This window comes from Falco peregrinus, chromosome Z (genome assembly GCF_023634155.1).
Source record: "Falco peregrinus isolate bFalPer1 chromosome Z, bFalPer1.pri, whole genome shotgun sequence".
NCBI lineage: Eukaryota > Metazoa > Chordata > Aves > Falconiformes > Falconidae > Falco > Falco peregrinus.
The window spans coordinates 65928233-65956050 of NC_073739.1; the positions used below are offsets into that span (position 1 = coordinate 65928233).

The 27818-nt window shown below is 38.9% G+C and overlaps 1 protein-coding gene across 1 annotated transcript; it reads right to left on the reverse strand.

Annotated features, from left to right (window-relative positions):
* Positions 1-1380: 1380 nt before the first annotated feature.
* Positions 1381-27607, reverse strand: DDX4 (DEAD-box helicase 4). The gene is made up of 12 exons (XM_055791010.1): positions 27035-27607; positions 24724-24807; positions 16620-16762; positions 15431-15583; positions 14095-14249; positions 11921-12050; positions 10713-10879; positions 7484-7629; positions 6648-6747; positions 4575-4845; positions 4334-4420; positions 1381-2273 (listed from the first exon to the last, which is right to left on the reverse strand). Exons 1-12 carry the CDS (start codon positions 27138-27140, stop codon positions 2193-2195), a joined length of 1623 nt encoding a protein of 540 aa, XP_055646985.1. The 5' UTR covers positions 27141-27607; the 3' UTR covers positions 1381-2192.
* Between the last annotated feature and the right edge of the window lie 211 nt (positions 27608-27818).

The window sequence follows — 27818 nt, forward strand, 5'->3', positions numbered from 1 at the left end:
CCCATGTGTCCTGATAAACATCCTGTACACAAACACTCTTAACCCTTGTGGGAGTAATTTGAGATGCTGTATCCCATGAACTGTAGTAGGTACTAAAAAACCTATTCTAATAATTACTTTCCAGCTACAAAAAAAATCAAGCCTTGGACTGCTGCAGCTTTAACTTCCACCCACCACATCTCAGGCTGTGCCAGGTATGACAAGTTGAATGTACAACTCCTCTAAAGCAGATTTAATTCCACCATGTTTTGTTTTTCACACAGCGCTTCTCATGGAAGTTGTTGAGCAATATCAGCACTTAGCGGTTCCCAGCAGCAAAATGTGACATAGCACTATGGTAACAGTAGCTCTAAGCTGGAACAGCACCACTTTCTTATCTAGCTTTCGGTGCAAGTGATTAAGCACAACAGGGTCAGAACAGCTCTTTAGACAGTTACAGAACTCCCTCTGCTGCCCCCACAACTCAGAAGGCATAAGATGGGAAGCAAAGCCAAAAACCACGCACTGATTTAAGTGGTCCTTTAAACAAGGCTAGCCACATTCCCTTCATAGGTTAATTCTAGGTTACAAGTGGCCCATGACCATATTTTCTTTGGATTCTTCTCACACAAATGGAAGGCTTTATCAGCTGTACAGCTTCTCCAAAAATTATGGTTAATTCACATTTGTTGCAGCCAGCAACCAAAAGCACTCTCAATTTCTTACCCAAAATTCAGAATGGATGCAAAAATTCTCAGACACTTGCCAGAAAAAGGAGTCATGCTGCCCAGAGTATTGTACTCTGTATCACAGACTTCAACTTTAAATACATCCACTGCTTGTAAGTTGTAATTTAGGTATACCGTCCCTTTAAGCTCACTTCTAAGTATAAAATTAAGACTGATTTTACTTTTTTACATGTTATGTAGCAGTAGAACTACAGTCTAGAATAGTAGTATTTCTGTAAATAGATATTTGAGTAAATACTTTTGAAAAGATAGTCATACAAGAAGTAAGAACAGCCCACTTTTCCACAGTAACAGATTCCATAGTATTGTCCAAGTCAGTTCTGATTCTCACAAATCTGGGCATTAAACTTTGGTCTTGTAAGCAGAGCTAAAAATTACTGTTTCCCTGCATTAAGTAGGAAGACTGTATAACTGCACAAGAAATAGTGTTCACCACTACATGCTAAATATCAGAGAACATGACAAGCTTGTAATCTTGTTCAGTTGTGCAAAATTACAAGTTATGATTTTAATTACTCTGCCATTTTCCTTTGGGACACAACAATATGCATTTTTTTATTTGCCAGTGCAGCATATTACAAACAAAAATTCCAAGAAAAAATTTTAAGGAATCTCCTTGAACTTTTAACAGCTGCCTACCATCTATAGCTTCTACAAGTCTGGGAAACTCTTTTGGACATGAGCCACCAAGCTTGTTCTAAAGCAAACTTCTCCACAAGAGGTAACAGAAGAATACTTATGGCTGTCAAAGACAAAAACACACTAGAAGGAACACAGGGCTCCATCCTTCTCTGAAGATGGCTCTGAAAAACATGGTTTTCAATGAAGTTGTGGATGTAGCCACTGACCTTTAGTTCCCTATGGAGATGTGCATGTTCCATATATGTCAAAATAATACCATTCATGTAACAGCAATGATGTACGCTTTTGTGTCTGATGTATAAGCAAGCATCAATATGCACGCAAGCTTTTATTAAGTAACTGTTTACAAGATGTTTAACAAAGTCTTAACCTAAAGCAACCACATAACTAGACTCAAATTTTAACTGAACTGTTACAAAAAACATTAAATTTATATTAGCCCTTTAGTCTTGTGAAGACTATCTTCCATGAAAAAATTCTGATAACCAAGTAATAAGTTTGAGGGATCTCCTCTCTTCTACCTGCAACACCTCCACCTTTTCAGAACAGCATACCAGCTATGAAACATCAAACATTTACTGAAAGTTTAGAAGCTTAATACCTGAAGTATTTCCTAAAAGATTTGTTTTTGACTTCCTACATTAAGTGATTATCATCACTAGGTTCATCATAACAAGAGTACGTATACATGGTTGAAAGCTTTAGTAAATGATACCAGCTCTCTATTTAAACACCAAGCATTCCACAAGCTTAAAGAACATGAAATACAACAGTCCACCTAAAGCACAACAGGATACAATCTAGTTTGGTAGTAAAGTAGTTTCAATCCCATGACTCAAGTGTCCTTTCAGAATAAGACATCTTCATTTGTTCTTGGTTCATGTTGCAGCTCCTTCTGTAATTCTAGAAAACACAACAGGTACTAGTTTAGAATCACTAATACTTTCAATCACTTAACAGTAAAAGTCACTACAAAACAATTTTAGCTTTCTGCATCCATGTTTCAATGTAACCTGAACACTATTTTTAAATAAATACAGAAGCTCTTCCATCACTGAACTTTTATACATAAGGTTTTTACACCCCAGTGTGAAATTAATGCACTTAAAATCTGAGATTGAGTCATCTGTGTCAATAATCCTTCCCCAAGTTCAAATCCCAACTTCTCTTACCCAACACAAATCAGGTCACATAACTTTGGGGAAAAACATCCTTCCCCATTTCTTATTTAAGAACAACTGTTTGCATTACCTTCTCAGCAAAAGCCTTTTCCTTCGGAAAGAAGACAAAGCCCAGTCATCTATGTGATTGTTTGAAATAATCAGATAGGAACCTCCAACAGATTTCTCTTTTAAATTCATAATTTTATTATCAAATGGCCCCTTTTATCCATTTCGTTTGAAAGAAATAAGTTATTGTCAAAACAGAAGTGTCACCTTTCTTCCCAGGAGAAAGGGCATCAGGATCCTTATTGAACACTAGATGATACAAACCTCTCTTTCAATAATAGTACAACAGCAAAACCCATATTTAATAGTTAACAGCAAAGAAAAAAAGAGGACCGATTACAAATGCACCGTTTCTGTCAGAATCACTGACATCAGAAGGTCTCATGGGAAAGGAATTAGAACATGATGATCTCCAACTCAAAGAGCTGGTGCACTGCCTGTATGTGGTTAAGAGGGCAGTATTCTCAAAGAACACACACAGATTTTCCCTGAAACTGTTCTATTCACAAGTATGTGAACAAAAAGCAAGTCAGATTTGGTTACTCAGAGGTCATAAAGGATAGACATGAACCTAGAAATGATGAACTTCATTCAGTGCTGGGAAACACCCCACAGCAGCTGGAGATGTGCATTTAGAAGCAATCCAGACTCAAAGGTTGGTAAGAACCACCTTTGAAAGCAATCTATACAAATTAAAAGTGGTCCTTGAACAGGAATATAGAAGAAAGATCCATTGAGGCTACAAGCATGAGAAGGAAGCTAAAGTTTAAGTGTCTAATGAAGTGACCCACAAAGACCCAAAAAAGAAAGATTCAGATCTGATTAGAGAACTAGTAAAGCAGGTAAACACCCCCAAAAAATTTCAATAATTATGGTATGGAAAAAGATAATTAATGAAAGTAAGGTCTGAGCTTGAACTCAAGCTTCAGGCATCTTGTAAGCAGTGAAAATAGTTATTTTATTTCTCTTGTGGTCTCTAAGATAACATTTGGAATGCAACTGAAATGTGATAAAAGTTCTTATGGAAGCAACAGATCAAGGAAAGGCTTTTGATGAAGTCATTAAAATCTAAGTAGACAGAAGCAAGAAGCATCAAACATCAGCTTCAAAAAAGCCCAATCACTGAAACTATGAACAGGCATAGAATTTAAATCCTCAACTATAACCACACGGTCATTTGAGAGCTATGCCACAAAGGCTGTCTCATTTACTCAATCTGTATTATAGCATCTTGTATCAGCAACACTAAGAGACCAAAAGGCTCCTCCTCACCACAGACGTTAAGAACAATTTTGATATGGACCAGATTTGGGCATTTATCTAACTGGAACTAGCTGAAATTTTTACTCAATTAACTCATTCAACTGATTTATAACAAGCAATGACTTGTTAACTAGAACTATTCACTCCTACCCTACACGTGCAGTAGACAAGCTTCTGAAACTATATCCTTTGTGTACATTCACACACATCTTTTCTTTCAGAGTAATTCTTGACACTACAGATCAAGACTGACACAGCTCGTAAGGACACTGTGTAAGAGTCCAAACCAAGCAAGACCAAAATCAGTTTCAGAAATACTGAGCACTTTGAAGATGCATGACTAAGATAAGGGACACATTTATAGTTTAAACAAGTTTCAGTGGCATTACTTTGGATATATACTGCAAAAGACACTTTTATATTGAGACAAAGTTCTAAGAGCCAAGACTTACGGTTCATTTCCAGACTTACCTTCTGGGTATTAAATGATGTTAAGACTCCATCTCCTCGAAAACCAAAAGCAATTTCTTCCAACCAAACAGGAACTTCCTGCTGGGCCTACATAATTAGAAAAGTGAATTTATAGACTTTGACTCTTTACCATTTCATATGAAGAGCTCTACAACTGTATCAAAGAAACAACAGTTGCCCAGTACATTAAAGTGAAATCCTACATAACAGAAAAAGTTAAGCACCAAGATTTGCAACTTACATCTGAAAACACTTTAACTAGAGATTGTACAAGATGGCCATCTGAATTGCTATCAAAGAAGGAGACTGCTTTGCCTGTGTTTCCACAACGACCAGTTCGTCCAATTCTGTGTACATACTCTTCAATGGTGGAAGGAAGATCAAAATTAACAACATGTTGAACGTTTTCAATATCCAGACCTCTTGCTGCCACTGAGGTTGCCACGAGAACTGGACATTTTCCAGAACGAAAATCCTGAAGAGCTATTTCTCTCTCTCTCTGTTCTCTGTCTCTACAAATAAATAATGGTTAGAATGGGTGCCTCAAAGTCTGCAGTATTATTTAAGATAGAAGTTAAGAGATCATGAATTATGGACAGAAGTAGTTCTTGGGGGAAGGGAAAAAAAAACACAACACAAGAACACCACACACATTACCAGTCTAGGTTTTCTGAATTTTTATATTAGCAGTAAGACACAGCAATTTTTTTAACTGAAGTCTCTAGAGAAACTAGTTTTTTTGAAAAACCAGAAATAGTCATGTATCAAACTCACTGCTTCTCTGACAAATCCACTTGTTTTAACTGATTCATTCCATCATACCATAGTTAAACATGTTTTTCCTACTGCTTCCTGGCAGGGAGCCACAACAGGAGAGATGAAGCCTACCTAGACTCCTGCATAGGCCATTCTTCAGATATACTAGAAAGTGTGGCCAACGGTATAGAACTTGCCTTTTGTTTGTCATCTTGAGAAGAAAACTGGATTTGCTCTGGGGTTGGCACTTTTAAGAAGTGTTTACAGATTATCCAGTACTTAAATACAGTAGATCAGAGTAACTCATGTTCTTTAGTTTCCAAATGAGAGAATAAATTTGAAAGCTAACAAAGTGCTCTTTTTTAGTAAAGTCTGGTATGAACACTTTCTAGAGAAGAGCAACTATCCTAATTTCAACCCAAAAATCTCAAGTTAATCAGAGATCAGTATCATTCATGACAGTTTAGCAGCTTCCATGAAACTACTTATTCTACAGAAGTGCATTAAGAACCTCCTCCTACACGAGACAGATTGTGGGACACCAATTTAAGGTAGTCAAGAAAAGAAGGCCAGATCTTCTCAAAATGACCCTTCAAACACCTGTAAAACTGACAGGGCACAGAATATACACAATTGTCTTGTATCTGTGTACTAAGATAATTTTAAACCATCTGCAACCTTGACACTGGTATCTGTCAGAACACTGCACAAACCAACATTTTACTGGCAAGAATTCAAGTTCCTTCCTCCCATTAGAGAATCAAAAGTAAAAAAAAAAAAAAAGATTTTGCAACATGTCCTACAGTTAACTGGCAATCTTAAGATTCAGTTTGTTGTCCTACATTTTGACATATAAACAAGCACCACAGAACTACATTCCAGCTCATTATGGACCATCTTTTTAGATGCATTTACACCTGAAGTTAGCAACCACTTCACCTTATTTCTCAGCATCTGTTCAAGCATGCAACACTAGTGAGTGGGCTACAAATACAGAGTTAGGAGCATCTTCTCTTTAGATAGTTCTTCATACAAGTGCTGTGTCCACGAACACATCAAGGAGGCAGAAACAACAGCATCAGAAATCTGTACAGTACGTAACTACTTACCTCATCACCTGAGGAAGCCTGTAAGACAGTGGAAGGTCCACAACTGTCACTTGAATTTTTAAGTATCACCTCACCAGTAACACCAACAGATCTGGTTTTGGTCACACAAATGGTCACAAAAAACTATATAAACAGCTGATTCTGAGTTTATTATATACTAGGGGGTTTTTTTGGCAATAGGTGGAAGATTTCCCAGTTCCTACACAGCATCTGAAGTGTGGTCAACCAGAAAGATATTTGTGCAGCAAATGCTGTGAGAACTTGCCTTCAGAAAAACTAAATTCTTGATTGGGCAAAGCTGTTGACAATTACAAAGCTATTTGAAACAGGGCAAGCTAAGTCACACAGATATGGCCAAACATGAAAACTCAATACTATGTTATGAGAAGCTTTTATTAAGTAAAAGTCACTTAATACTATTACCTGACTTTCACTTTAAAGATACTTACGCATGGATGCTAGTGGCTGGTATTTTTTCTTGACAAAGAAAAGCTGCAATGTAGTCTGCCTTCCTCTTTTTGTCCACAAACACCAGGGTTCGTTCACAACCTGTGTTAAACAAGAGTTCAGATGCGCTGCAGTTTTAGACCCGATGCATTTTCATTATTCACAGTTGCAGTTATTTAGATGAACACCTAATACCAGAACATATTTTGAATAAAGCCTTTAAGGTATGATAATTTCTTACTTGTGTTGAACTAATTCAATTCAATCCAACAATTTCTAGATCAACTGAAACCTAGTTGAAGACAAGTGCATCATATTTTTATCCTCAAAAGGAAGGAATTAATGTTTTTCCCTGTGATAAGCCTGCGCTCTTTCTATAGCATGTGGCTAGAAGTGGCACACCGTTCTTAGCACTGACTGGCAAGGTATACAAGCAGGTTTTTAATTCCAAACTCTCTTCCAGTTTTCAGCACTAAAACTTAAGGTGCATTCAAAGCAAAAATAGAAAAAATACCCACCATTAACAAAATACAAGCCCAAACCTTCACGTAAGTAGTTTAATACGCCTATAATCTAGAGATAACTCCCCCAGATGCAAAAGTATTGTAATTGACCGTATAAAGAAACTAACCATCTGGGAAGCCTGTCTGAGGTGAGGCCTTGACAAATACCCGTAACATAAATATGCCTAAAAAGCTAGAACTCCAAGGTCTGCTTCAAGCTTCAATCAATAGTCTTGTAAAGTGCATGATACACATAATAGCCTAGAATCATGACCTGGTCAAAAACAAGAAATTCTGTCTTCCTTGGAAGACAACTAGCAGTAAGGAAAGATTACCTGTGCTCTGCAGAATTTCAATCAGTTTATCCCTCTTGGAACACTGAGCAACCTGAAGAATATGTTGCTGAACATCACTGCAAGCTCCACCCACGTGTCCAACAACAACAAATAAATAATCAGGTTTCAAAAATTGACTGGCCAGCCTTGAAAAGAAACCAAATTAAGCAACATGAAGTCTATTATGTAGCTTATTTTTGCTTTAAGATCATGTAACTTCACTTATGTTTAAGCAACCCTCACAACAAATACTTGTATCATTCCTTACAAGGCAGAGTATCTAAGTAGTCATGTGCACTTAAAAAGCTAAGAGTCTGCTTTATTTTCTAGACAGCTGTACAAATAAACCTGACCAGTAACAGTGTGTGCAGACTGGTTACACCTCTGCAGCTATTCATAAAACAAACACTGCATTTTTTAGCCATCTCTGAAAGAGTTCTACATATGTGCTTGTAATAAAATGGATTATATACATACATGCTTAGAGAACTGTTCTTGGGGCACTATTACATCACTAGTTGGAGTGACAGGGGAGAATTCTACACAGGCCAGAATTCAAAACAGGCCTCCAAGAGACACTACCATCCTTTTTGACTGTTCAAAAAAAGCACTGCTTAAATGCCATGTGATCAACTGTATTTTTATTTACCAGCTGCCATAGGCAAAAAATTAAGTCTTGTTCAGTGTTCCTCTTCAGTTATCTCTCACAGAGGTGACTATCCGAACAGATCAAACTCACCAAAACAAGTAATTCCTTGGAATGCCCCATAAGACTCAAGAGTTTTACTGAACTGTATTAACTTATCAATATACAAGTGTGCTTCATGTCCAGTGTACGCAAAGCAGCTTCCTCTGCAGTAGAATCTGGATGGTAAACATACCAACCTTTAGCTGAAAACAGGTAACCTCAAGCTTTAGAACAAATGCCTAAAAAAGAGGAAAGGCTTAAAAATGTTAAGGACTTGAATCTCCCACCTGATTTATAGGTGTAGTTGCCACTGAAAAGGTGTTTTCCATAGCAAATAAAAAAGTTAGAGATTTACATATGCTTGGTCTTAAGATCTGACCAGTTTAAGATCTCAGAGTTCTAAATTAAAAATTAAGGGCAAGTTTAAACGCTCTGAAAACAGAAAGCAAAAAAAAGGAAGGGAGAAAAAAGAAAGACAAAACCTTTTAATGGGACATACAAAAATCGCAGTACTAAGCTAAGTTCACCTGTCAGCTAGGAGGTCCCTCGTTCTCTCAACACACACGTACTGGAAGAGCCTTGATGATCAGACCAGATGTTCATGTAACAGCAGAGACCCAAATTCAGGTACAAAACCAAATGTTATGCGAAAACTACATCTGATATGCTCACTGAACAGAAGTACAGGAGAGCCTGAACCCAGCAGGGCCAAAGCAAGCACCTTGCCCTATACTACCATAACAGTACACTGTCCAAAGTAATTTTGATAACAGAGCATGGGAAAACATTAGCTTTCCTGACTCCAGAATCAGAAAGGCAGTAAAATCCAGGAAGAAGTTGACGCCAGACAAGAAGAGTTCTCACTCTAAGATGACAGCATCACCTTTAGGCATTCCAGTTTCAAAAGGCTGTAAGAATGTTATTATGCACTTCTACCATGATACAAACACGCAGGTTTCTGAAGTCTTCTACCAGCACTTTTAAATCCTGCAAGACTGACAGTAGAAAGGTAGGTCTGGGATATTTTTTTTTCTTTTCATTAAACGGAAGTGTACAGTAAGTGTCTTGAATACTTCAAGGAGTCTCCTCCTTTCAGATACTGATCCAGTACTCAGCCCCTCAGCATGCAGCAAAAAACCACAGCATTAGCGAAAACACACTGATAAAGAAAGACAACAGATCTAGAGATCAAGGGATCAAGAGCCCTCTAACCCCAAAACCAGAGCAAATCAGAGCACACTGTGCATCTTAAAGGGAGACAGATCTGATCTTTTCCCAGAAAGCAGTGCAAAGTGACACCCACACAAACAGTAAACATATGGAATGAACATGAACCACAGACATGTATAACCTGAATGCTCAACTCCCAGCTGCAGAAACAAGGCTCTTACCAGTTCCCTACAAGATATTCTTTCAATACAAAAAACTATGAAAACGTCTGGACTGAGGAACTGAACAGGCAACTTAAGATGAAGTTTAAAGCCAATTCAATTCTACTTAAAGGCGATTTATCTCCCCAACAGCTATCAGTATTAACTGATTGCATGGGATAAAGCACCCTGGCCCCTCTTTCATTCAGGACAGACAACCACTGAAGATGTTTTCTCCCCACCTCAAAAGAGGTCGAGGTCCATCAGGCTTCTTGAAGGCCAGAAGAAAGCTGTCAGGATTTGACTCCCTGAAGTACCACCATTCTTCACTGAAACAGTCTGATCAGTTTACACATTCTCAAACCGTACTATGCTTACTGGTATTTTTTAGTGGTACCGTCACAACAGTATCCCCACCACAAAAGCCACCAAAATTAAATCAACTGCTCAAACTGCACTTCAGAGTATTCTGATTTAAGAATGAGTATTCAGATGCCTGTCTCTTTGGAAGTGGAAATACTGAGTACTTTCCATCCATCTACAGGGAATGACGTGTTCTGTTCTGTTACTCCCAGGCTCAGCAATACCTCTGCCATCTGTTGGGAGACTGTTCTCTCAAGAGTCTGGGCAGTGGAACTTCAAGGGTAGTGAGTAGTAGAGCTGTAAGATATATCATAAATCCACTTGTGGAAGCTTTAAAACTACTGAAAACAAATAGCATTTATGCATGTAAGTAAGAATTGTGTATCAGGAAGGCTAGAGCTGAGCAGTATTTGGGATGTCTGGTTATATTAAGTGCTGGTGCCAAAGACTCTGCTAGCAGTGCTTCCTTGTGAAACAGCAAGATTAACACTTTTGAGTTTACACCGATGTGATGCAGGAGGGACAAGAAGCAAACAGGGGCAGTATAAGGACTTCTGCAGTGGTGGAATTTAAAAGTCTCCAGCCAAATTTCTTAAGTTGCTTTAGACACCCCACCTAAATTAAGCAGTTAATCTATGCAAGTTACCAATTCTGTTACCTAAGAAAAGGGCAGTCTTCAGCAAGGAATCTTAACATCATAGCTTTTCAGTACCTTCTAGCAAGATTATAAGCTTTTCAATACAACGAGTGCTCTTAACTCTTCAGACATTTAGATCCATACATACATTTCCATTTTTAATTTACTCACCTCTGAACTTCTTCAGGGAAAGTAGCACTAAACATCAGTGTTTGACGTTTGTCTTTTGGTGGCATGGTTGGGTAAGAAACCAGCTTCCTCATGTCTAACCCAAAACCCATATCAAGCATGCGGTCTGCTTCATCCAGCACCAAGTACTTCACTTTACACAAGCCAATCTGCAAGTATTTCAGTGAAAGAAAAACTGTATTGGTCCACTGACAGTATACACTTATAGAATGTCCTAGTTGCCAAAATCCACCTTTTACTTATTTCTTACTAGTAAAATCAATTATTCACAAATAAAAGCCTATGTGTGTTATGTTTTATTTCCATCTCAACATCTACTTAACTTTTAAACCTGCACTAATACTATAATGTGTATAGAGTATACAGTATGTGTATACTGAAGTGCTTCAGAACTTGATTCAGCAGTGTAAACTAAGATAGTCTATAGATCAACTACTATTTAGCACATCTGAGTTTTAGAAAGGTTCTCTCATATAACCCTCACATATTCTCCTTGTTCTGAAAAATTTATGTCAGAAAGTATGAAGGACATTACAATTTCACTGTTGCTGACCAAGACTAATTTTGACTAAAAGTCCGACAACCACAGAAAGCTAATCTCCAGTTTATTACCAAAAAGAGTTTTTCCAAACTTCACTGGTCCAGTGTAACACCACTGACCCACCACTGTAATGTGTAGCAATTTCAATTTGAACTTACAATGGCTGGAAAAATAAAAATTCCAGTACAGTATTACACCTGGAGTTTTTGAATATTTTTAAGAAAAATCAGTATTAAAACAATCAGAGAATTAATATTAGCATAGTACCAGGCAGATAAAAGCTATTGTCTGCAGACATCAAGTGAAAATCCACTATGAAATTTTTCCACAAGAACCAACAGAAGGTGTCACACTTATTTAAACCGTAAAACTTAATTGTCAAGAACACTACAGCCAGTTTGATTTACACTGGTATTTTCTAGTGAACCCTGAAAGGGTCTGAAGGTATCTGGACTCACACTGTTCTTCCGAAACCTCACAGTATTTAGATATTCCAGAAAAGCTCACCTCAAAGTTAAGTGCCTGTACAAAGGCAGCATACTGACTGGTTTTCATAGCTCTATCTTTGCTTCTATCAAATCTGAAGAATGAAAACCGGCATGTAAAAAGTTAAGCATTTAGGCAATTCAGATTTTCAGATTAAGTTTACCTTTTCTCTTCTAATGATGTCTAGAAGCCTTCCTGGAGTTGCACATAGTATATTACAGCCTTGCATTACTTGATAAATTGAATGGTCTGTTTGTGTACCTCCATAGATCACAACAGGCCTTATACAAGTTCTATTATATAGAAGAAAAGTTGGGTTAATTATTTAAGTATGCAAACAATATTGTTTCATGAAAATACGTAAAAAAATCACCACATCTACCATAAACCAGCTTAGAGTGGTTCAATTCCTTTACCATACAGCACAGCTTATAATCAAAAGCAGGACCCAAGACCAGAAACTCACAATAAGCTCAAAGTTTCCATTCATACTACATAATAGAGGCCGCACAGGTAGCTTGCCTAGAAAGAACACTTCATTTCACCTGCATCCTTCTCTCTCCTTTCAACAGAGCATTACTGGCAGTAAGGACCAAATGGTGTTAGACATTGTCCCTTTTTATATAGTATACTGAAGAAAAAGCAGAACCAAATATATGCCTTTATAGCTTCAGAAAATAATCCTTCCACATTTTGAAAACATACGGGTGGATCTTTGTAAACCAACCAGTCACACTGGCATGCAGTGTGCCACTCAAGCATTAGACTTCGAACCCATTCAAATGCTAAACTAGAGTTCTTCCTACTAAGGTTTATTATTAGATTTACCCAGTAGAGCAGGGGTCCTCAAACTACGGCCCGCAGGCTGGATACGGCCCCCCAGGGTCCTCAATCCACCCCCGGTATTTACAGAACCACCCCACCCCACCGGGGGTTGTGGGGGGAACCAAGCAGCCACAGATGACTGCCTGCCACTTCATCCACGCGCCAGCCCCCTGGTTAAAAAGTTTGAGGACCCCTGCAGTACAGCTACATCAGATATTCTTCTGTAGTAAACCACATCCATAAGGAAGAACAATCTTACACAGCTGAAGAGCAAGTTTTCAAGTTTATCTTTATCACCTCCTGCTAAGGCTTTCACACACATGCAATGAGTGTTTTCATACTCAAACTGTCTGTTCTTGAAGAGACTAATTCAGCTTCATAACAACAGTGAATCGGATAAATCTGGGAACTTTTCAGAAAGCTTTAGTCAAGAACAGAAACAGCTTGGACTCATAACATTTCAACATTTACCCAGTATCAATTATTATATATTCATATTCCTATTTCTGAACCAAGTGAAAGAGCTTTAAAATGTCATGAATCTGAATTAAGCAATACACATGCAATTCGTCTGAGGCAACAGATTCACACTCTGATATTAACTGCCCCCTAAATGTAGGTTATCTTGCTTTTACTGCAGGGCAGCTGTAGCAGAAACTTTCTAAATTCAAAAGGTATTTTACTGTGAAATAACTTACATGTATTTTGAACTAGCTACATAGAACAGTTTTAGAGGTTAGGAAGCTGTTCCTAGTAACATGCTTAGTAAGTAGATAGACTAACACGACAACACTTGCAAAAGGCAGACAGCCTCCGAGTGTAAGACTGAACAAGCAAAAGCAAATATAATTTAGCCCACCAGATTTTGTACTATGTTCTCCATTCCACCTCCTAACAGTAACAAGCCATTAGGAGACAATAGATTCTCTTCCTGTGCACTGGTGAAACCAATCACTCAGCTGCACAAAAACTGCTGGCAAACTAGTACAAATGTACTCTCACACAACACCCAAGGGCTCAATGACAAGTTTACACCTTTTGTTCTGGTTTGAAGCAGAGCTGAAAAAGCTTGCTTGAGCTGTGAAATTTCTGTCCAAGACTAGTACACTTACTAGAAACTATCAATGAAAGTTAACTAAACACCCTAACACACACCTGTATTTTTGTCACGACAAAAATAAAAGCAAGTATAAATTACATAAGGCAAGCTAAATTTAAGTTACTTCATCTAAGAAATTCCATTTTTCTCATCAGCAAATATTGTGACAGAAGTTTAGTACTTATCTCCTCTTGAAGCTGGAACAGTCTCCACCCCCCCACCACTCCAAATATAAGAAAGGAGTTTAAATCCTTAGCCATACAGTAACAAACCTGCTATCCAGTATTGTCATATAAATTCAAGTGTTAGTAGTCACTCAACTGGCACAGAAAAAATTTTGAAAACATTCATGAAAATAAAGCACTGTTGCTTCAGAAAATGTAGTAATACCAGGCAGCAGTGCAAAAGCTTACCCATACAAAAATTTCCTTGCTTCCATGAAGATCTGATTTACCAGTTCTCTAGTAGGGGCAACAATAATACATTCCGGTTCTTGCTGTTCTTTATAGCTGCTGCCAGTTACGCCATCCTTCATCATGTTGGCCACAACTGGTAGAAGAAAAGCTACCTAGAAAAAAGCAGCAGTATTTATGCTGTTTAGTTTTAAAGCTTTAATCAGAGACACACACTAGAAGCTGTATATCAATCTTAAAGCTAGAATGACAGAGCACAATATCAAGTAAATCAAGACTGCAGAAGGATTGACCTGAATGCACTGTATAACAGTTATGCTTATTTCTCCTTGATTAAGAAGCATGAAAACGTGTATCTTCCATCTCTGGTGGTTCCTACATTCCTAATAATGTAGGAACACAGTCATGTACTAGGTAACTTCTGGGTTCTTCAGGTAGTTCCAAACATCATGCTGACATATTTTGATAATTATGTACCCCAGGATCAAAAATCCTTCTTAGCATTTACTTACAAGCTTTACATTATCATCAGTAGATTTGTAATATAACCATCTATCACCATTCTCCAGGCTACTACAGTAGATTAGTTTGCAATACAGCTGTGCCAGCATCCCTACTTCCGTGTAAGACTAGTTACCCCCAAATAGAAGCTGCATAGCAGTACCAAAAGCATTCCAAATAACTAGTAAGCTACATAAAGCTAGAATTCAACACTACACTGAATGGGAAAGACCTATATTTAATATCTAAATGTTCTCATACTGAGCTGTCAGTGGTTAGATTTGGGTACATTAGACAGTTTAAGAAGTTGAGACAACTGTCTACTCCCAAAACCATTCCATGATTAATACTGAATCCCCTAAAACTAAGCCCGGTGCAGACCAAACAAAGGATGACAAACCAGCACAGCACTGTAAAATGTGGCCTAAGTTGTTTTTTTCTAAAAGACACAAGAAACACAAACTCACCAAAAAAAGCCACCAAACCTAAACCAAAACCCCACACAACATAGACCCCAACTTTCAAATGCTGAGATTTTTTTCATCAGCAGTTTCTATGACTGCCTACACTTGTGAATATGTATCTTTAGCCCTAAAGACTGCTCTACTGTATCAAGACACTAGTTCACTACAATCAGAAAGAAATTCAGCCCAAAAATGCAACAACCCATCCATCATTCACACCTGTGCTTAATACCACACCTGCCACTGCAGTGCAAGTCAAATAATTAGACAAGCAAGCTGTGAAGCATCTGGCACATGGAAGACTGAGGCATCTACCTAAAAGTTCAAGGTCACACACTTCCAGGAGTATGACTACTACACAAAATGCTTACTGTTTTTCCCGATCCTGTCTGGGCACATGCCATTAAATCCCGTCCTGCCAGTATAATAGGAATGCTGTACTTCTGTACTGGCATAAGTTTAGAGTATCCAGCTTTAGCGATGTTCTGGTTTAATGTCTGACAGAGGTTAGCCTCTTCAAAAGTCTGTAAGAGAAAAAATTAACAGTACACAACCACAGAAGCTAAAAGTTTAAAACCCAAGATGCTTACCATAGGATACAGACATCCAAACGCTAGAAAGTATTAACTTTTGAGGGGGTTTCACCAGTCATCTAGATTGCCAAGATTCCTACAGGTAAAAGCCCCAAAGGTTTCTTCAACTAGCACATGGCATTGAAGTAAAGCTGTTTGTAGGACAGTGAAGGCCTCCAGTTGGTCTTACCAGCTTTGAGAGAAAACTGCTCAGAAGCCATATATCTGAACTCCAGGAGGTAAACTCACACCATGGCATGCTATGAAAACAAACTAAAACTTTTTCTCATTTCACATAGGAGATACATAACTAGTCTCTGCATTGAAAGTAGTAAGGGGAGCTAAAGCAACATCCCATCCAGGACCAAAAAGCATCACACATGACAAAACCAGTTAAAACTTCAGTGAGAAAACCTTTCAGAAGATGGATGGCCAAAAAACATTCTACATCTTCTCTTTCAACACAGGTGCTACTACCCCCTCTGCCCTTCTTCCTCACTTTTTTACCCAAAAAGGGCCTTTTTTTTTTTTAAACACTTGCCTCTACTCCATACGAGGTAGTTAACATATATTACTTTTAAACAATAAGAAGCCACTGAAAACACAAATTACTTCAAAACCACGTGTCCAGTCCAGATGACAATTACTCTGACGAGTATTCATTTACATTGTTAAAGATACCCCAATACCAGACTTCAAAAAGATGACTCCACCAGCCTTCCCAGAAACTGCTGCCAAAGACTCTTTCTTTCAAGATCTAAACCAGTATTTTCCTGCAATTTAAATCCAGTATTATTTATCTGGGCCATTTCTGTAGTTTCTCAATGTCACTTTGAATTCCAATTTTTACCTTTCAAATGGGCAGCATCTCCTTCCAACACAGTACTGTCTAAGATTCAAATATTTCCATTAACAGTGAATATCAGACTCCATATATATCCTTGCAGAATCACATTCAACAAACCCTGAGATAAAGGAGCTCACTAACCAGTAATGGTGCTGGAGGGTGAAGTCCTGACACTTCAACAAGATTTTCATCATACTTGTCAAAATTAATTCCTGTCTGATAATGTGCAAAGATGGCTTGTTCATCATCAGGTGGAGGAGGAGGCACGTAAGTCACCTTTGGACCTTAGGAACACAACCACTCAAGTTCATAAACAATATAAAGAAAACTTATATGAACAGAATATAAAGAAAGCTATTTAAAGTATGGAGCTATTTAAGTTAGGTTCAGTGGGATATCATTTAGACTTCTCTCCACTTTCCAGGAATGCAAGAAAGTTCCTAAGTGAGTTTTATTAGGACTTTGTTTTATACTACTAGACCTAAATCTCACTTACTAGTTAAATCAGACTTTTTGTAAAGCATTCTTGTCTTACATTTGCTTAAGGACCTTACTTTAAAAAGCTACTCACAAAAATTAAATTAGGCTGTACTTTACCACCATGCAAAAACCAATTTACCACAAAAAACTCATTACACTAGAAATTATCCTATTCAGTAACAATGCATTTATTAAAACACAAGGATAAAATTAATCTGTTCATGGCAGTACATTTAGAGTTTTGTATTCCTTAAGGTATTTCTCAAGCTAATAAACTCAGAGGTATAAAATTAATTACCTGATGCTCACTGAAAGGTTAGCAATAGAAGCCAGTTCACAGGGACCTCAAATGAGAAGGATCAGGAATCCTAACTACTCATACAGAAATCTGTTCACCATTTGTTATTTTGCATTTCAAGAGTAAGAAAGGCAAAGTGAGGCTAAAGTTACTGCACAAACACTGTAGTTAAGTAGTCATTCTAGTAGACTGTCCCAACTGACATTTTCAATACACATCAGAAAGTCATTATACATCATACATTTCAACCTGATCTCCTGCATATAAAGATTCATTTACTAACTTGCACTCCATAAAACACAGCAAGCCTGTTCTCCAGAAATAGCATCCCAGATGCTACAGCACCTGAAGCAGAGATCCTATCATTCCTTCATGGTTTAATTACAATCATCACTTACATGCCTACATTATTGCCAATTAAGTTCTTTAACACTTGTGTCTCAAGTAGATAAGCTTTACTATTAGAGAGAAGAAACAGCCAGCAACGGAGGAATTCTTCAGCACCCCATTCCAACAAGTTAAGTCTTTATTTAGGCAAGAACAACCATGTGCCACCCAATAATTTAAAGATTAATAAAATTTAAACATACTGGCAACACACATTACATTAACAGTTCTGAGATGGTCATTTGTTTACCCATCTCGCCATCTTTTTTACCCTATCACTTCCTGCAGCTTTAAATAACAGAATATTCCTTGAGTTTAGAACAAATTAAAACCAGCATGGTACTTGTGAAGAAGCTTCGTACCTCTTTTAGAACCTCTTTCTCCACTGCATTCTTTGAAAGCTACTGTTAAAGAAAGCCTTTCAAAGTTAACTGCTTTTAGGAAACAGCTTCCTGATTAAAAAAAACCTAAGGAAAAACTTCATGAAAAATTCCTAGAGGCACTCAGAAAACTCAATGAGTCCTGATATAGTTCACAGAATGAGCGGAAATAAGCAACAAAAGGTGAGCAATGACAGCTTAGTTATGGAAAGCCAGAAGACAAAGGGCCCATATTTCTGTTTTTAAGAGCAGAACGAGAGGATGCACTTAGCAGGACCTCTCTGTAACAACATGAAGGAATTAAACCCAGCTTCTTACTGAGGGACTTCACAAACCACATCTGCTCCTTATTTGACTTACAGCAAGTCCCTTATCAAAATCAAATGCAACCATCCCAGATTATGAGACTGCCATCACAAGAGGTCTCGACAACAAAACAAGCTGTATTTAAAGACAACCAAGAAGAACCATCCTGCCCAAATCCAGCATATACTTTGCAAGGGCAGATACAGTTGTCTATATTCACTTGATATTAATCATGAGCGAATATAAAAAGCATCTATAACAAGAAACTGAAGTGTCACAGAAATGTGTTTTATAACCTTGTTTTGTTACCTCTTGAGGTTTGTTTTTTTTTCCCCCTAAAAATGGTGACATGAAAATACTGTAAGTAACAAGAAATTCACATGTGCTTAGGTTAAAGCATCCTGGTTTTAAGAGCCATTCAACTTTTCCACAAAATCAGGAAGATGCTTGTTTTATGCTATATAACCAGCTTCCAAATAACTAAAGAGCTATAGCCATAAACTCCAGTGTCATCACAATAATTTTTCAACTGTTAGGAGACAACTTGCATCAGGAAACTATCCTGTTACTTGAATAGTCACACATTTGTAACACCCATTCCATGAAAATTCTGACCTTGACATCCACATACTGTGTGTGTGTTGCATTTATTACCACTTGAAAGCCAAAGACATTTATGCTTAAGAGTCAGGAAGCAGCATGTTTTTACAGTAAAATCTGTATGAAGACTGAGCTATTAACAGCAGCATTTCCAGGTTCAGTTTTAAAGTCCTTACTCTTGCTATACACAAACCAGAAAAAGCCTTAAACCTAACTGGTAGCTTCTAGCTACTCTGTATAGGATGTTGTGTCACTGATTTCAAAGAAGGGTAAAAAAAATCGTTTAACATAAGGCCCCCCGGAAAAGAAAAAAGGCTAAAAATGCTAAAAATGTAGGAAAGGGACACTACTGAGTGAAGAGGGGAAAAAACAACAAAAGCTGTTAACATGTTCTCTACTCAAATGCACAGCTCAAGCCATTCTTATAAATCATACTGTAAGACTGACAGTTTTAAGACCAGTACCACAAAAGTGACTCTGCAATGCCTCCTTTGCCCTCCCTCATCTGCAGCACTCTTCCTCACTGCAGCAGTACAAGCACAAAAGAATAGCATTAGGACAGCATATTAATCCAATTGCTCATTCTCCACAACATTGAATTATTAACTCCAAACATAACTAACAGTTTGTTCTTGTTTCAGCTGAGGTAAGAGTTAATTTTATTTGTAGTAACCGCTGCAGTGCTGTGTTTTGGATTTGGTCTGAGAATAAGGCTGATAATATACTGATATACTGATGTTTTTAGTTCTTGCTGAGGAATGTTTACACAAAAAATCAAGGACTTTTCAGTTTCTTAGACCCTGCCAGCAAGAAGGCTGGAGGGGCACAAGAAACTAGGATGGCACTGTGGTAAGGCACTCCCCCCGGACCCCATCCTGATCTAACAAATGACTGTGGCTCAAAGCAAATTCAGGAGTTTGACTTGAGCAGCATGCCTATCTCACAAAACAGGTAACAGATGTGGTCTAACAAGCCAACCAACTGACTGATGCCCAGGCTGAGGCAGGGGCTTTAACAGCCCGGTGTTGCTTCAGTGCAGCCCAGGCTGTAACTGTGAATTCGGTTGTAATGAATCCTTCCTGCTCCATGCTGAACCATTGGGCCCAAATAACCTTCCAAAATTGATACCTTGTCAAGGGCCAAGTGGCACACAATAACTGACTTAGTCCCACTGCACTCTGAGTACAAATTACTTTTTTTTTTTGAGGACAAAAGACTAACTACCAGATGCGTTAATGGGCCTGGAGTTCTCACCTCCCCAAGCAGGGGCAACCCTCAGTAAGATTTGCACCTCCTCAACTACCATCAGATGTTATCTGGGATAATATTGCTAACAAAGCACTGAACTTTCAATGCTAGCCCAATTTTTTCTGCAGTAAGCATACCTACCAATAGCAATTCTGAATCTGCTATGTCACCTTAATAAATCATCTATTTTTTCAACTTGGCAAAACTGTTTCAGTGGAAGTCCTTAAGCTGGACTGACAAGCAAACATTGACTCTGAGTCGCCATGGTACCAAATTACTAATAAAATTGAATGTATCGTTAGTAGCTTGACTTTAAGACAAAGATAAGCGGGTTTTTATGTCCTGCTAATCACTTCATCCTTTAAACAAAGAACTTGCTGGTGATTAATGAAGTACCACCACAACATGAAAGACCTGACTGGAAATTTCTCTAACTATGGGAAAGGTAATTCTGGCAGGGGGAGGTCAAAACCACTGACTCACTGATCACCAACTCAGGAAACCCCCCCAGACCCCAAAAAAGTTGAGACTGAGTGTGCAAACTAACTACCATGAGAAGCAAGAGAACTCCTTTACAGATAGGAAACTGAGTACTAGCTACTTCATGAAGCAGTGAAGGAATTATCTAACTTGTAACCGATGAAGGCTGATGTCTTTGCTTACTGGACTGTATAAATAGTGCGCAGTTTTGACAATCAGCGAGCTAGGCATTTGTGGGTCACCACCTAGCTCCCTACTTAACACAAAGTAGAATAAAGGAATAGACATACCTTGACTTGGTGTGTGAACTGATGCTGCACACCAGGTAACAAACCCACCTACAGGACAACAGCTGTATAGATAACCCTTTAGACTCAAAACCATTGATGAAGGCTGAGACTGGGGCTGGATCTAGCCACACCTGGACTCATCTCTGAGAAGTTTAGAAAGCAAGGGGATCCCTTCTGAACCTTGTGACTCAACAGGAGGGTGGTCTCCCCACCCCCTGGCCACTTACCAAGACTCTTCAACATGACAAAAAATCGCATCATGAAGAGGATTGCTATAGATAAATTGCTTCAAGAATGTAAGCATGCCCCATCCCAAGCAAGAAAAGAATGGGCACAAAAATAGCGGACATGAGTACCTACTCTCATGAGTAAAAACCAAAGCTTCACAGCTGAAACTAGGGAACTTAAAATACCATTAGCCTTAGCTGAACAGCAAGAAAAGAACTGCAGGAAAGCTTAAATCTACTGTGACATCAAATATTGTCCTCAGTCTCGGCTAAGCAAATCCGCAAATCAATACACAGTGCAGATACCAAGACATGGGGGGGATGGAGACATACGGTGTGATAATGAAAATAAATCATGAACCACTGGAAGGTTCTGATTATGATCCTACCCCAGAACCTATGTCTGTACGACCACTGAGCACAACTGAAACTGCAAATGAGATGAGGATGTCTGTACCACTGTACATACTGTCCTGTGGTCTCTGGCTGAATTGGTGAAGCTACATTAAAAGTATTTCGGATTCCTCCCAACGCCTGGAATAGGGTATGTGCAGCAAGTCTCCCTTAATGGGGGGACAACAAATCTTATTAAGGAAGAAACAGGAGGCTATTGAGGCCCTGGAATATTTTTAACTGTCACACCAGGTGACCTCAACTATTCATTAACCACAGAAGCCACCTATTGGGCTGATGGTATAGACCCACAAGAGTAAGGTTACCCTCTTGCTGTCAAAACCTCAGGGTTCTCAGATGTGGCTGTGTCTATGCAAAAGGCAGCCTGCCTACAAACTATGTATGAGAGAAACGTATCAAGCTGTTGATCCAGCAAGACCAACTCCCTTTTCTCACAGTTTCCTGGATAGCTTGAAAACTTACACAGCCAATGCTCAGGACTATATACAAAACAGCTGTGTTACAAATGCTTCCGCAACTGCCACACAGCTCCAACACAAGCAGGTGCACCTAAACACCTTGAGCAAGTCTGAGCAAGAGATAGCTAATTACGGGTGCCACACGGGCTGGGTCATTCCAACCACTGGGAAACTGCCCAAACCACCCACTACGGGTTCACCAGGTCCACACCACTAAGCTTAAGCCAGAGAACTGATTCAGCAGGGAGAGAGGTCAATTGGCAGGAAGTAAATACATTCCTGATAGACCCATGCCCTCAGCCCTGCATTAGAATGTTAACTGATTTATGGATTTCACAGTATTAAAACCATCACTTAAAGGAGCACCTACAGTTCTTCAACCGTATCTAGTTACAAAACAGAGTGACTTTATGAGACAGGGGTCCGCAAACTACGGCCTGCAAACCAGATACAGCCCCCCAGGGTCCTCAATCCACCCCCAGTATTCAGAGAAACCCCACACACACTGGGGGGAACCAAGCAGCCGCAGATGACTTCCTGCCACTTCATCCGCACGCCAGCCCCCTGTTTAAAGTTTGAGGACCCTTGTTATAAGAAATGCAGAATATAATAAAAACCAGGGCAACAATGCTCCCAATACCACCCATGCAGGGCATTGCTCAATTTAAACACTGAGTCTGAGTGGCTGTACATGTAATCCTTTAGACTCAAAATGACTGACAAAGTCTGGGACTAGGACTGGAAGCTGCATCTAGACTCCTCTCTGAAAAGGGGTTTAGAAAGCAAGGGGATCCCTTCTGAACCTTGTGACTCGACAGGAGGGCTGTTTTGCCACCCCCCGTCGCAGCCACTTGTCACTCAGCCAGGACAGCTGACCTGAACTAACATAGGGATATTCCATACCACAGAACATCACGCCGAGTATATAACTTGGGGAAAGAAGGAAAGGGGGGGATACACTGGGAGTGATCACGTTTCTCTTCCCAGGTAACCCTGACACATGATAGAGCCCTGCTTTCCTGGAAATGGCTAAACACTGGCCTGCCAATGGGAAGTGGTGAACCAATTCCTCATTTTGCTTTGCTTGTGTGCACAGCTTTTGCTTTATTTAAACTGTCTTTATCTCAACCCATGAGTTTTCTCACTTTTACTCTCCCTGCACTGGGATGGGGGGGACAATCAGAAGAGTGAGCAAACCACTGTATGGTGCTTAGTTGCCAGCTGGGATTAAATCACAACATAGTTCTGAAGAGGCAGACAATACTGTGACTTGGATCAGGAGTGCTCTGTTCAGCAGCAATACTCTTAAGCAATCCGTAAAACTATAGCTTCGTCAAGATGGTGACAGAGAATGCAAGCAAAGTTGCAACATATAGTGTGTGTAATCACTTTTAAATACTTCTTTTTCGATCAGAAAATATGCTTACACGAAATTTCTAATTGCATGAAGTACAACTATTTTAAGAAAAGTCAGCACAGCCCCATCTCCATTACCTCTACAAACTCTTATTAGCAATGTGACCGCTATTCAGAGATGGAGGCAGTACAACAGCACTTGCTCTGCTCCTTCACTAGATCCAGGCACATCTTCTTGCAACACTTACTTATGAAGAGCAAACTTTCCAGGTGCTTTTCATGTGTACCTCTACACAGACCAGTGCAACCACTTCCTACTAGGACCTGTGACAGTCTTTACATACTAATACTTCTTACAACCACCATGAAAAAGGAATGACTATCCTGCACTAAGGATACAGTTATGTCCACTATGAGTATTAGCATGTTGCCTCTATAAACATTTTTAAGTTTATAAAAATAAACTTTAAGAAGTTTTAAATTTCTAAAAATAACAATTTGAACCAAAAAATCTAAAAAATTTAATTTGCACCAAGTCAAATAGATGCAAATCGATTGTTCTTTGGGTATCTAGGACCACTTTTGAAAACGTGTACAATAGTTTTGCCTTTTCCTACAGTGAAAAATTCTTTTACTGGTATCACACAGTGTTCTCACATTGAGAATGTCAGCCATTTCCTACCCATTACACTGCTTAATGTTATTTCTAGTTTGAATTATGGGGCTTTGAGTGATAGATTACTATGCTCTAGGCAGCACAACACACGGGTTACAAGTCACAATTGGCACTGATGCTAAGGAAGATAGCACCATGAGGGGAAAATCCTTTAAAGACAGAAAAAAACCCAAAAAAACACCTTAGCATAAAGTCATCAGAAGGAAGAGCTGGCCTCTCAGAGCTACAAACCTTATCTGTCAGCCTGGACAAACATAGGACAATACTTCCCTTTGTGGGGGGAAGGGGTGGTGGTGGGGAAAAGTCTAGAGAGACTACTTCAAAATTGAACAAGTTCTTGAAGTCTTGCTTTGAATTTCAGGTCAGCAACTCTGCTTCACTGTGTATTAACTGACGCAGTAGGGCCACAAAGAAAAACCATGATGGAAGACAACAGCTTTGCATATCCAATTACTATAATTTATCCAAGCTACAAACATGTCTTGTGTGACCATGCAAGCAAGCCGTCTAACATTTGCAGTAGGTTAATTCAGACAGGGAGAACAATCACAGAGACAGCATTTAGAAAACCTAATAAGGTGTGCACTGCCAGAAATAAACAATGAAGAAGTCTGAAAGGTTCACCACCGTACTGAAGTCTCTCACCTGCACAACCTCTGAACACTGCTCTTCCTCTAGAGCCAACAAGAAAGTCAGGCTGAGGTCTGTCTCTTTGCTCATCTTGAATACCTGTAAGTAATACACAGTGTAGTGGATATAGTGTCAAAAAATAAACATAATGAAATAGTATGCTTAAAACAAACACTGTTTATTCCAAAAACTTTACAGTGCAAAAGCCTCAACAGATTCTTTCTAATTCCAACCTGTGCTGTATTATTGCCAGCGATACTATTTTCCAAAGACACCACACCATCCACATTCCACAACACAGCTGAAGAATAGAGGCTATCTCATGGCTTTCACCTTTTTATACCTGTAGTTCTCGAGGAACAAGAAAACCCAGCAAGAATGACCAAATGTATATTGCTCCCTCACAAACCAGTCAATATCAAAAACTTACTCTCACTCTGTCCAATGCCACGAGGAAATCCTCTAAAACCTCTGATTTGTGTACGGCAACTTTCTACGGTGTTCCATTCTTGAGAACCTGCAGTACAGCATAGCACACAACAACTCAGTTTGCCCAACTTTGCTTATGCAGATCAAGTGTGTTTTATTTAGCAATTATTCTATGAGGTCCTTTTTTTGTGAATTCAGGTAAAAGCACAGTAAAACTAATTTGCTTAAACAGTGAAAAAATATTTTTTTGGCTAAAAATATAAGAAGCATTTATGCCCTCCTGTAGCACCGTTTCCTGCAAAAAGCAAATCCAATATTAAGTCCTGAAGTATTTGACTTCACATGCATATAAGCTACTAACTTTCAACTCTCTGGTTACGATGCATATCAGTTCAGTCCTCTGCTATAGTCACAGGACAAATTCAGTATTTGTACCTTCTCAGTTTTCATAACCAATACTGTGGGCTAAGGTAGTATTGCTATCATGCCTCCTACAATGCGTTAGGATTTGAAAACATGCCTTTCAGATCTACCAGTTTCTATGTTTTTTGTTACTTAAAACTGCTTATTCAGTTGTTTGGGACAGGTCATGGCAAGTATTTAGTGTATTTGTATTTCTAAATGCTTTCCCTAGCCACTCCTGATGCGGAGGGAAAGGAAGTAAGCAGCCACATACATAAACAAGGTACTTCTCATTTTAGATTGGACAGTTTAAGGTATTGCCTAAGATGCAAGCAGTCAACTTATATTGTCATTTACTCATCAGTCTTTATTCTTCAACTGAGCAGCTGTTCTGTCGTCTTTTAATGACAAAGAACATCTTCTGCTAAATGAGACCAAGGAGTTCTCCTATCACAGCATCTGTAGCTCCTTCTCCACCCATACTTGATGGATACCAATTGGTATGTCATTTGAGATTTTCCAAATTAAAAAAAATAAATAAAAATCCCATCTTAAAGGCTCACATGTAAGAGACAGTCTAGATATAAACAACTATATATACTACAGACCTTAAATACAGCTTGTGAATTACTTTGCAATTGCTGGAAAGTCTCCAGCAGACCTGTTCATCATCATTCCACAGCACCACAAAAAGTGTTGCTGTCTGCTTAGTCAAACAAGTCTAGCTTTCCCCTACCATAATGGGATTTAATCCAAGAGATGCAGAAATAGTGTTGAGTTTACCAACTTCAAGTGGCTCCAAGCTGTTCTGCAGGTCAGAGCTGTTTCTAAATCCGCCCCAGTGACTAGAGTTACCATCTTCCTCGCTTCATAACCTGTCCCACTTACAGCCACAAAATTATCTTAGATGATACGTGATAGTAGCTTCCATTGCCCGATGTGCTTCCAATAGCACTTGGTGGAAGAATATACTGCAGTACTGCCAAACTGCCAACTACTAACCTCTTCAATGTGCACTGCATACAGAAGTGGCACTTGCCATTGTAAGCAGTAAGAGGACAGGAATTAAGTATTGCTTTACAGACACTAAAAAAAGCTTTCAGGGCTTCCACAGAAGAGCACTAGTATACTCCCTCACATGGTATGTATGTGAATACTAATGTTCAGCTGCCTTTTATACTACATTATGACTCAAAAAAATTACCAGAAAAAATACCCCTTTCCAGGGAGAATGGAATCAAAGCAAGAGGTAAACAAAACATTGATTTTTAAGTGTAGAGTCCTGCTTTCTGGCAAATATGGTGGGGTACGTTATGCTGTGCAGTAAAAACCAAGGGGTGATACTGAGTGCCTACCTCATGCAGCAATAAGGACAAGTATTACCTTCCAAGTCAAACACTCATTTGGCTCTGACACAACAAAATTTAGTACCTGAACAGGGAAAATTTATCAAATACAACTAGCCACTAGAATTAGAGACATTCCAGAAAGTTACCTCTGTCTGCAAAATTCCTTCTGCTACCAGGTCTACTCACTGGTTGACACTGTCGGTTCAGCCATTCACCAGGATCTGTAACTAGAAAAAAGAATAAACCTAACATTCAAAGCTATCTTTGACTTCAGAGTAGGTTCTCCAGTTTGGAATTTTCCTGTTGTTTCAGTTTGGATTTATTTTTTTTAACTCATCAGTAAAATTACAGATTAATTCAGGCTGAAATGGACCTCTGGTCTGTAGCCTACTTCCCACCCAATGAAAAAATACCACATGACGAAAGTGTCCCTTTTCTAAGACAAAGAAAATTAATTAGAATTATAAAGCTTAAGACAGGTCTAACAAATGTTTTCCGTAAGCAACAGCACCACTCTGCAACAGTACTACTACCAACATAGTAAAATTAGTTTCCAGAATCTACCAGGACACCAGCTGCAAGAAACTCTAAATGTTTTGTTCAAAAGGAAGGCTTAGCCACCCCAAAACCTAGAAGGTTTAGCCATGCAATCCTACCTCTACTCCTAGAATACTGTTCAAGATGATCCTGCATACGCTGACCTCTGTTAGCTCTTCCAACAGTACCTGGAAAAGTAACATCTTCACATAGAAACCAATAAAGTACAGCCTACATAACTGTTCAGGAAGGAGGACTTAAAGTAGGCTGAACCACTGGGCTCCAAGGGTCAGCAGCAGCAACACAAACTCCAGCTGGAGACTGATCACTTGTAGAGTACCCCACTGATCAATACTGGGTCCAACACAGTTTATCACCTTCATTCATGATCCA